We start from the raw sequence: 10,951 nt of genomic DNA, 5'->3' as shown, positions 1-10,951 counted from the left end.
GTGGCGATCGGAGGGTGGGCGGCTTGCATTCGAGATGGCCATGGGGTCAAACGGGAGAGTGCCCCTGACTGCAGCAAAGAAGGCTAGCCCTGGGAGATAGGGCCCTGGGCACCAGCTTCAAGGCTGGGCTCCACTTCAGGTAGGAAGAAGCCCAAGTGCTCTCGGGCATTAGCATCCCAGGACCAGAAAGGCCTCACCTCCGCCAGGTTGGTGGGTTCCACTCCCATCCCACCAGCTGGCGAATTTCCCTATTTCTTTTCTTTTTCCAAAACTTTCCAAAGTAGAGCGAACCCCTTCCTTTCTCTTTGGGCTCGTCTAGGCAGTCTAGCGCCCCCCCTCCGATAGCAGTGGGACAGGCCACCCAGCCTCCTTCCTCCCTTCCGCTCCCCGCCCCGCCCCCCCCCGGCTGACCACGAGACGGGCTTCGCACTCAGGGAAAAGCAATCGCTCCCCGATCGTACAGAGCAGGGCGACCCGGCAGCGGCCGAGGGGCGTGGCCGAGCGATTGGTACGGCCGGAGCCGTGCGTGCCCTGCGCGCTGCGGGCTCTTTGCGTCTGCGTAGTGCGCCCACCTCCCTTTCTGCCTCCGCTGCCGCCATGGCGCCCGTGGTTAGTATGGCTCCGCGCGAGGCCTCGGCTCTGGGGCAGGCACGTGGGCCTCGCCGGCCCGGCTCCTGCTCGGCCCGCACGGGACGGCGCTCTGCAGAGCCCGGCCGGGGCTGGGCTGGCAGGCCGGCAGGAGCGGGCCGGGGCCGCCCGCGGGCCCAGCACGTTGTGGGCGAGGAGGCCGCGGCCTGGGGCGCGAGAGGAGACCCGCAGCTCTCTGCGTCCGTGGCGCGGTCTCGGGCCTCTGTCTGCGGCTGGCGGGGAGCTGGAGCGCCCGGGCTGCGGCCTCGGCCGGCCAGGGCCTCCGGGAGCGTGGCCGGCGTGAGGCAGTCAGCGTCCGGGCCCGGTTACGCGGGCGGAGGGCGGGGAGGCGGGAGGGGACCTGGCAGTCTCGGGGGCCGCGCATCCGGGGAGCCCGAGGCCGGTGCGAAGGTGGCTTGGCCGGCTTGTTTCAGGGAGAGGCTTGGTTGGAGGACCCTCGTAGCGTCCGTGGAGGAAGCTAGTTCCTTGGGGCGCACCTGCACCGGCCCCTGTGGTCCGGGGCGAGGCCCAGCTCCGTGGAGCCCCGGCCGGGGCGGGGGGCGGGGGGGCTCGGCCGTGGGGCGCCCTCATGTCATTCCGCCTGCAGCTCGTTTCCCGGCTTTTTGTTGGGACAGCCTGGCTAACATTTTTGGTTCACCTGACTCCTTGTGGCCAAGCACGCTTTGAACGCCTCTGTGCATTTGTGTGTCTTTGGTTTAAAACCTCGGTGCGAGGTAAGGAGCCCCTCGCGGGCAGGTGTTTTACTAGCTGGTGGTGTATGTCCGGGGCGAGGCCTCAAAGCAACTCTTTGGATTGTTCCTGGGAAGAGACGTCTTGAAGACCGGCCCCTGATGTTTGCAGTAGCTGAATGTTTGAAAGGTTGACCCGGTCAAGTTTGAGATGAAGTTCTCTTCAACAGGGAGGGAGACCAGATGTGTTTTTTGGGGAAAATACTTTTTTTTTTCTTTTTTTAAGGCTTTTTAGAGTGGAAGTAGAAGTGAATAGGGAAGGTGGTACAGAGGCTTTTTTATTTTATTTTAAGTGGTGGTGCAGTTTTACAGGGAGAAGACGAATCCAGGCTTTGTGAGAGTTCAAGGCACTGGATCCTGTAGGATGTCCTCAGACCGATGGTTTAAATCAAAACCCAGACATTGACAGTTGTGTCAGAACCTAAGTTTTAGCCTTATCTGGTCCCAGCTGGGGTGGAGGTGTCCCTGGGATGGGCAGTTCCCATTGCGGTTTTTGAGGAAAGGTAGGTGAGATAGGATTAAGGGAGAACAGCGTACTGTTTCAGGTGTGCAGGGCATTTGTATGCTTGCCCTGATTCTGGATTCAAGAGTGATATTTCTTGAAACCTCATTTTGGAAGTTTTATGGTAAATAAAAGGAAATGTTCCTTTTATTGTGGTTCGTAAGACCTTCATGCCCGTAGAGATTGGGGAGGCTGGAAAGTGTAAAGAGTGCTAGAATGATGGCCCTTTCAAAAGGGCATGACTCCTGGCCTCTCAGCTTGTAGGAAGTATCCTGGGTATTACCCCTGGACGCTCTTGGGCAGAGCACAGAGTGTCCCGGCAAGTCTCTTGGCTACCCTGTGAGGGAGCACTACTCCACCGGCTTTGCATTTGTATGGGCTTTTGCATCTCAGGCATTTTTGGTTTTGTTAACTTTTTGGTGGTTGGGGGGAGGGGGGGACTGGTGGTGCCTTCATCTGGTTATCATTTGTGTACCTAGAAAAAGCTTGTGGCGAAGGGGGGTAAAAAAAAGAAGCAAGTTCTGAAGTTTACCCTTGATTGCACCCACCCGGTAGAAGATGGAATCATGGATGCTGCCAATTTTGTAAGTTACTCTCTTGATGCCACTCACGACAGTAATGAACCTTCTGGGATGTTGCTGAGAAAACCTGTGGGAGCGCATTTCTGTTCTCAGGCTTATAGGGTAACCCTGCAGTTCTGGCTCAGCGTGCAACCTTGGAAACTGGGGTCTGGTTATTTTTCTCTGAATCTTACTTTCTCTTCTATGTATTGGTGGTGGGGAATAAACATCAGTGCCAGAGACCTTCATATCTCAGTGTCTTCTCTCTCTTTTCCTTTTGTTTCCAAAATTTTTTTTACTTAAAAGGTCCTGAGAAATCACAAACTCGACTGGAGCCAGTGCCCACCTCACATGTGTGTTTTAAGCATGAGCATTGGGCCCTGGTCCTCCTGGTACAAGGGGTTGCTTCCACAGGGGCCTGACTGCTGGGCTGTGGAGTACTGGACAGATGGCAGCATATCTTCAAGCTTCCCAATTTATTGGGCATCAGAGCTGCAGTGTTTATGTTAAATATCTGCTTGCTGACTTGTAATTGGAACTTTTTTCCATACCCTGCTCTGTACTGATATTTTGCCCCTATATTTGGCATAATTCCCTAATATTCTGTTTCACTTATATCTAGAAAAATTAACCTCATGGCCACATTTTGACTTTGCAGCGTGGTTTTGGCAGTTTACTATTCTTGTTCAGTAGCCATGCATGGGGGATTCAGACTTGTGCAGATCCTCCTAACCTCACATTTGCTCCTTCTTGGCAAAATAATATCATTGCAATGAGAATAATTTTCAGGTGAAAAAACCTAGACTCAGCCTATGGCCATTAATTACATTGAATGGAACTCCAGTAACCTCTTGTGTGTCACTTTTTCAGTGGCCTCTTTTCCTCCTCTCCTCTGGATTCTTCCATTTCTTTTTTTTTTTTTTTTTAAGATTTTATTTATTCATGAGAGACACAGAGAGAGAGAGAGAGAGAAGCAAGAGACACAGGCAGAGGGAGAAGCAGGCTCCATGCAGGGAGCCTGATGTGGGACTCAATCCCAGGTCTCAAGGATCACACCCTGGGCTGAAGGCGGCGCTAAACCGCTGAGCCAACCTGGCTGCCCGGCTTCTTCCATTTCATGTCTGTGACAGCCCTGCCCTGGTGTCCTTTCCCTCTCCCTTCTCTACACTCTCTTGTATATGTGATTGTCTTTCCTTCTGGAATCCTCCTTAGGATAAAAAAACTTGAGTCATTTATGAGTCTGAGATGTCAAAGTCAAGATTTTTTTTTTTTTTTTTAAGATTTTATTTATTCACGAGAGACACAGAATGAGAGAGAGAGAGAGAGGCAGGCTCCATGCAGGGAGCCCGACATGGGACTCGATCCCTGGTCTCCAGGATCAGGCTCTGAGCCAAAGGCTGTGCTAAACCGCTGAGCCACCCGGGCTGCCCCAAAGTCAAGATTTCTGACCTAGTCACTCTACTCTGTCTTCAGTTAACTTACTGGTGTATTGGAGTTTTTGTTTTTTTGTTTTTTTTTAAGATTTTATTTATTCATGAGAGACACAGAGAGGCAGAGACATAGGCAGAGAAAGAGAAGCAGCAGGCTCCATGCAGAGAGCCTGATATGGGACTGATCCTGCGACTTCTGGACCACGCCTTGGGCCAAAGGCAAGCGCTCAACCCGGGAGCCACCCAGGCATCCCTGTTTTTTTTGTTTTGTTTTGTTTTTGGTTTTGGTTTTTGTTTTTTTGTTTTTTAACTAAAAATTTTTTGGGACACCAGAGTGGCTCAGCAGTTGCGCATCTGCCTTTGGCTCAAGGCATGATCCCAGAGTTCCGGGATTAGTCCTGCATCGCGTCCAGTCCCTCGTTGGGCTCCCTACTCAGCAGGGAACCTGCTTCTCCCTTTGCCTGTGTGTCAGCCTCTCTGTGTCTCTCACAAATAAGTAAATAAATATAATCTTTAACAACCACAAAATAAAAGATTTATTTATTATTATTTTTAAAGGTTTTATTTATTTGAGAGAGAGTGACTTGTACAAGTAGGGGGAGGGGCAGAGGGAGAAGCAGGTTCTCTGCTGAGCAGAGAGCTTGATGTGGGGCTTGATCCCAGGACCCCCGAGATCATGACAGGAGCCAAAGGCAACCACTCAAACAACTCAGCCACTCAGATTTATTTACTTAAAAACAAATGTATTTAGGGACACTGGCTGGCTCAGCGATTGAGCGTCTGTTTTGGGCTCAGGGTGTGATCCCAGAATGCCTGGATTGAGTCCCGCATCAGGCTCCCTGCATGGAGCCTGCTTCTCCCTCTGCCTATGTCTTTGTTTCTGTCTATGTGTCTCTCATGAATAAATAAATAAAATCTTTTTTAAAAATTGTATTTATTTGAGAGGGAGTAAGAGAGCACAAGTGGGGGAGGGGCAGAAGGAGATGGAGGAGCAGACTACACTGAGCCTGGAGCCCCAGGAGCCCCATGTGGGGCTCCATCCAAGGACCCTGAGATCACGACCTGAGCCAAGTGAGACATTTGACCAGCTGAGCCACCAAGATTGATTTATTTTAGAGAGGAGAATGAGAGAAAGCCTGTGTGTACTTGGCCTAGTGCCAGCATGCTGAGGGAGGGGTAGCAGAAGAGGGAGAGTTCCAAGTGAGGCTCGGTCTAAGGACCCTGAGATCACAACCTCAGTGGAAACCAAGAGTTGGATGCTCAACCAACTGTGCCACCCAGGTGCCCCTATTTTTTTTTTTCCCTTGAGAGAGCATGTGTGTGTGTGTGTGTGTGTGTGTGTGTAAGAGAGAATCCTCAAGCCAAAATTCCCTGCTGAGTGAGTGTGTGAGAGAGAGAGAGAGAATCCTCAAGCCAATTCCCTGCTGAGTGTGAAACCCAACTGGGGGCTCAATCTCATGACCCTGAGATCATGCATGACCTGAGTTGCAGAGTCTGATGCTTAACTGAGCCACCCACATGCTCCGGGTAATGGGGGTTTTTAAATAGAGGATTGTAGGGGTTTAGAGCTGAAAGGGACTTCATATCATTGCAACATCAAGAGAACCGGTCCTTTTATTTTTATCTTACTAATTTGAAGATTTTATTTATTCATGAGAGACCCAGGGAGAGACAGGCAGAGACACAGGCAGAGGGAGAAGTAGGCTTCATGCCAGGAGCCTGACGTGGGACTCGATCCCAGGACCCCGGGGTCGCGCCCTGAGCCAAAGGAAGATGCTCAACCTCTGAGCCACCCATGCGCCCCTTATTATTCATTTTTTTAAAGAAGTAAGCTCTGTGTCCAATGTTGGGAACCCATGACCCTAAAACCAAAAGTTGCAGGCTCCACCAACTGAGCCAGCCAGGTGCCCCCAGAGCCCTATTGACAGAGATCCCCTGATTTCCTCAGAGATGGATGACCTGTCCAGGCTTCCATGGGGGACTAGAGTCTCTGGGCTTCTGCCTTCCTGGCCCCTGAGCTGATGAAGAGCTGTTGGTCTCTGTATGTTTTGCTTCCTTTTTTTTTGTTTTGTTTTTTTTTTTGTTTTGCTTCTTTTTTTTTTTTTTTTTTTTTTTTTTTAATTTTTTTTTTTTTAATTTTTGTTTATTTATGATAGTCACAGAGAGACAGAGAGAGAGAGGCAGAGACATAGGCAGAGGGAGAAGCAGGCTCCATGCACCGGGAGCCTGATGTGGGATTCGATCCCGGGTCCCCAGGATCGCGCCCTGGGCCAAAGGCAGGCGCCAAACCGCTGCGCCACCCAGGGATCCCTTGTTTTGCTTCTTGTATTAGGTTGAAGACTTCTTCCTCTGATGGTACTGACAACAGTGCTTTATACTAAATTCTTAGGTTCAGGAATTGTAGGTACTTTGTAACAGCTTGGCCCTCCATTTCCTGTCTTCTCTTTACTTTTGACTTCTCAGGCAAGCCTTTTGTATGGAGGCACATTTGACCTGGTGTGGAAATGCTGGGATGTTTTCATGTTCTAATTGTTCTTAGATTTCAGACCTGGTATTAATAGCTAAAGATTTGCTATATAGTTTTTAAAAGACTGAGCATTTAAAAAACTTTGCTCAGTGTTAGGAGTATAAAAACATTCTGCTAAGGAGTGGGTGAAGCTGTCACTTCACTAATTGATCAATTTGACAATTTCCACAGGAGCAGTTTCTTCAAGAGAGAATCAAAGTGAATGGAAAAGCTGGGAATCTCGGTGGAGGGGTTGTAACCATCGAAAGAAGCAAGAGCAAAATTACTGTAACTTCTGAGGTGCCTTTTTCCAAAAGGTATGGGACAGATGAGAGTGACCTGCCAGCACCCTAGCACTGAGTCCTGCCTCCACTCCATGGGAATATTACTACCCCAGAGTCCGTTGTGTTTTCCTCCTGCAGCTTTTTTTTTTTTTTTTTTTTTAATTTTTATTTATTTATGATAGTCACACAGAGAGAGAGAGAGGCAGAGACACAGGCAGAGGGAGAAGCAGGCTCCATGCACCGGGAGCCCGATGTGGGATTTGATCCCGGGTCTCCAGGATCACGCCCTGGGCCAAAGACAGGCGCTAAACCGCTGCGCCACCCAGGGATCCCTCCTCCTGCAGCTTTTAATTCCTAGAACCAGGGCTTAGTGCAAGGAGGCAGTGAATGAATGAACGTTATTTAGGGGGTTAAAAGCATTTAATTTTTGATAGTTTTAAAAATTTGGTTTTTCATAGGCTAAGGTATTTTAAGCAGTAGAGATGCTCAGACTTGCTTAAATGGTATTAAGAGGGAGAATATTGCTTCTTTTGCCTCTAGGTCACAGTGAGGAGCTTTCATTTTTATTTTATTTTATTTTTTTATTTTTTTTTTTTTAATTTTTATTTATTTATGATAGTCACACCACAGAGAGAGAGAGAGAGGCAGAGACACAGGCAGAGGGAGAAGCAGGCTCCATGCACCGGGAGCCCGACGTGGGATTCGATCCCGGATCTCCAGGATCGCGCCCTGGGCCAAAGGCAGGCACCGAACCGCTGCGCCACCCAGGGATCCCTCATTTTTATTTTATTGAAGTATGGTTGACATATAGTGTTGTATTAGTTTTAGGTGTATAGTCTAGTGATAGGATGATTCTCTACATTATTCAGAATTCACCTCAATAAGTATGCCTTCATTTTTAATTCTTTTTTTCCCTGTAAGTGCTAGTATTGTTAGATGAGGATTCAGATCTATCAGTTTAGACTGAAGCCATCCTTTTCATTCCTGTGGGCCCATTTTTTAATTCAGAGATCCCAGTTCACTTACTCTGCAGTATTACACAGTGGTTGTAAGGGATTGGACCTGTTTAGACCTGGCTGCTAGCCCAGAGCCAGCATACCCTTAGGAACATTCAATCAGACTCAGTCAGGTAGTGGGAAATTTGAAGGTGTGTTAGGTCAGGTTCAGTATAGTTCAGCCTTTGCTTTTAGTTTTAGTTATTACCAGTCAAAAAGAGACTTTCTATTCTTCCTGGCTTGAGTTCTTTTATTCGTGCAGAAGGAGATCTGATACCAAGAGAGACTGGTGCAACTGTGGGGTCTCTCTGGTGCACAAAGCTTGTAGCTCCCTGGGCTTTCACAGAGCTCGTGGGAGAGATGCTGTGATCCTCTGTGACCTGTTTCCACACTTAACCAGACTGGCCTGAGAATGGCTCCTAACACCCTCTACCTCTGTTCACAGATCGCCTGTTTGTCCCCAGTGCAGGAGGTCTAGAGCCTTCATCTTCATCACTTTCCTCTCTCTTGAGAACAGTAGCTTTCCTGTCTTGTAGCATTCTAGGTGTTCCGACTCCAGGACTTTTTCTTGTCTCTGAACTTCTGTAGCTTTTTATCTCCTTTCCCAACATTCTATTACGAAAATTTTTAAACCACCTGAACTTTTGAATTAACCACTTACCTGAATATAATATGGTAGAAATAATAAATGCTAAAAAAGAATACTTTTATTTTTTATTTTTATTTTTTAAAAGATTTTATTTATTCATGAGATACACAGAGAAAGGCAGAGGGAGAATCAGGCTTCCTATGGGGAGTCTGATGTGGGACTCGATCCCAAGATCCCAGGATCACAACCTGAGCCAAAGGCAGACGTTCAACCACTGAGCCACCCAGGGGCCCCAGAAAAGAATACTTTTTATTTTTAAAAATTATTTATTTGAGAGAGAAAGCGTGAGCACAAGCAGGGAGAGAGGACGGGAGAAGCAAACTCTTCTCTGAGCAGGAAGCCTAATGTGGGGCTCGATCCCAGGCCCCTGGGGTCATGACCCGAGCTAAAGTAGATGCCCAACCGACTGAGCCACCTAGGCACCCCAAAAGAATACTTTTTAGATGGAACGACCCAATCTATTTATTTTTATGTAGGGAAAAGTGGATAGAATTGAACTGAGATCTTCACATCTTTGTGAAGATTGCTCTGTTGACGTAAGTAACACTGTTGAACAATACTCATTTTTTGGAGATGGGGAGTCTATTGATTCGTTAATACTTTTAGGTCCTTGTTAATAGGCCAGTTTGCCTGTGCATCTCCTTTAGTCCCTGTAACCTTCAGAAGAGATGGTAAGTATCAGGAGTCTCATTTCATAGAGGGAGAAACTGAGGTTTGGAAAGGTTGATTTTTCCCAGCAGTGAGTTGGCTTGGTGTTCTATTCCCTCTTCTCTTTATGGGTTTGAGAAGATGCCCCAGGGCCTCATAAGTAAACAAGTGAGAGAAGAAACAAGATTGTAGTCTTTGTGTAGGTGGGTTGTTGAGCACAGAAGCCAGTTGCTGCCTTTATATAAATAGTTTTTTTTTTTTTTTGAAGATTTTATTTATTTATTCATGAGAGACACACACACAGAGAGAGAGAGAGAAAGGCAGAGACACAGGCAGAGAGAGGGGCAGGCTCCATGCAAGAAGCCTGATATGGGACTCGATCCCCAGTCTCCAGGATCACAACCTGGCTGCAGGCGGTGCTAAACCGCTGCGCCACTGGGGCTGCCCTATAAATAGTTTTCTAAGCAGTTTGCTGTGGTGATTGCTTATCTGTCTTGCAGACCACGGCAGACCGATGGAGACTGTGTGCTCACTTGCAGAGCTGCAGCAAGGGCAGTGACAGGGTAGCAACCTTTCTCCCATGAGTTGGGTGGTGGGTGCCACATAGCAGGAGTGAGTGTATATGGCAGCCCTAAGAAATAATCCCGATCATCTGAACAACCTCAAAAGGAGGCTGGAATCCATGAGGTGTGATGTATGGGAAGTACTTTGGAGCTCAGAAACCCAGTGATTTCTCAATAGAAAGATATTAAGATCATGTGCTTAATTGTTAAGTTACTACCACCATACTTTTGTCCTGTAGTCACTAAAAACCACTTCAGAGACGTTTTGCTGTGGGTTTTTTTTTTTTTTTTAAGATTTTATTTATTTATTAGAGCATGAGCAGGGGGAGGGAGAAGCAGACCTCCCACTGAGCAGGGAGCCCAATATAGGCCTTAATCCCAGAACCCTGGGTACATGACCTGATCTGAAGGCAGACGCCCAACTGACAGCCACCCAGGTGCTCTGTTTTACTGTGTTTAATGGACAACTGTAACATCTGCTCTGTTCTCATTTTTATTGCCAGTTTAGATGACACGTGGCTAATACCTTTGGCCCTATCTTTGCTGTTTATGAATGGTGGGAAAACACCCAGAATTGTCATGATTTGAATGCATGGGTCTCATAAAAGGTATAGTATTTGAGAATGCCAGGAAGCCCTGTGGTGGAGTTCTCAAGTGTTCTTTCTCTGCAGGTATTTGAAATATCTCACCAAAAAATATTTGAAGAAGAATAACCTCCGTGACTGGTTGCGCGTAGTTGCTAACAGCAAAGAGAGTTACGAGTTGCGTTACTTCCAGATTAACCAGGACGAGGAAGAGGAGGAAGATGAGGATTAAAACTCATTTATCTCAAATATTTTGTATGAGTTCTTGAATAAAACTTGGAAACCCAAAATTGTGGTTTTCCTTGTATCTCTGCAGTGTGGATCGAACAGAAAATTGGAGATCATATAGTAAAAGGGCTTCACTTGGGCTACCACCCACTTATTTGTAATTAGACTTTTTTTCCTGCTTGAAAATTATAGTTATTTGTAATAAGAATACCAAGATAGAAGGAAGCTCCTTTAAGGGAACTGCCAGTGATTTGCCCTGGAGCAGGCAGTTAAGGGTGTGGAAATGTCTGTGCTTCAGTTGGTCACTATTTTACTTCAAATAGTGTGACAGTTTTTATCTAGTGCTTTTCTCAAAGATTGAGGTATACAAACATCGGGACTTGTAGTTCCCAGAGCAAAACCAGTGACTCCTTTGAGGTTCTCTTGCAGGAAAAAGGCAGTGTCGATAAAAACGGCAGGGTTCTGGGGCATTTACTACCAATTTTTTTTTTATATATAAATTACTCAGTGCACACACAATTACTGTGTATATGTTAATCTTTTTTCTTCCTGTAGAAAATAAAATGTCCTTTTGCGCTGCAGCACATTCTCCTACCCTCCAGAAAAGAGTGTGGAGAGCGGTTATG

The 10,951-nt window shown here is 47.3% G+C and overlaps 1 protein-coding gene across 3 annotated transcripts; it reads left to right on the top strand.

Annotated features, from left to right (window-relative positions):
- Positions 1-469: 469 nt before the first annotated feature.
- Positions 470-10,387, top strand: RPL22 (ribosomal protein L22). 3 transcript variants are annotated; one of them, XM_025427331.3, is made up of 4 exons: positions 470-609; positions 2,358-2,462; positions 6,567-6,691; positions 10,185-10,387. In XM_025427331.3, exons 1-4 carry the CDS (start codon positions 598-600, stop codon positions 10,327-10,329), a joined length of 387 nt encoding a protein of 128 aa, XP_025283116.1. In that variant the 5' UTR covers positions 470-597; the 3' UTR covers positions 10,330-10,387. The 3 variants fall into 3 exon arrangements, with proteins under 3 accessions (XP_025283116.1, XP_048966495.1, XP_048966494.1); XM_049110538.1 differs by having other exon boundaries at positions 528-613; XM_049110537.1 differs by having other exon boundaries at positions 541-606.
- The last annotated feature ends 564 nt before the right edge of the window (positions 10,388-10,951 follow it).

This window comes from Canis lupus, chromosome 5 (genome assembly GCF_003254725.2).
Source record: "Canis lupus dingo isolate Sandy chromosome 5, ASM325472v2, whole genome shotgun sequence".
In the NCBI taxonomy this organism is placed as follows: domain Eukaryota; kingdom Metazoa; phylum Chordata; class Mammalia; order Carnivora; family Canidae; genus Canis; species Canis lupus.
The sequence above is the reverse complement of the archived record's forward strand: the minus strand, read 5'-3'. Positions and strand labels throughout refer to the sequence as shown.

Coding starts and splice junctions, on each gene's coding strand:
- RPL22 (XM_025427331.3), top strand. Junction 2,463..6,566: donor TCATGGATGCTGCCAATTTT/GTAAGTTACTCT, acceptor CAATTTCCACAG/GAGCAGTTTCTTCAAGAGAG. Junction 6,692..10,184: donor GAGGTGCCTTTTTCCAAAAG/GTATGGGACAGA, acceptor CTTTCTCTGCAG/GTATTTGAAATATCTCACCA.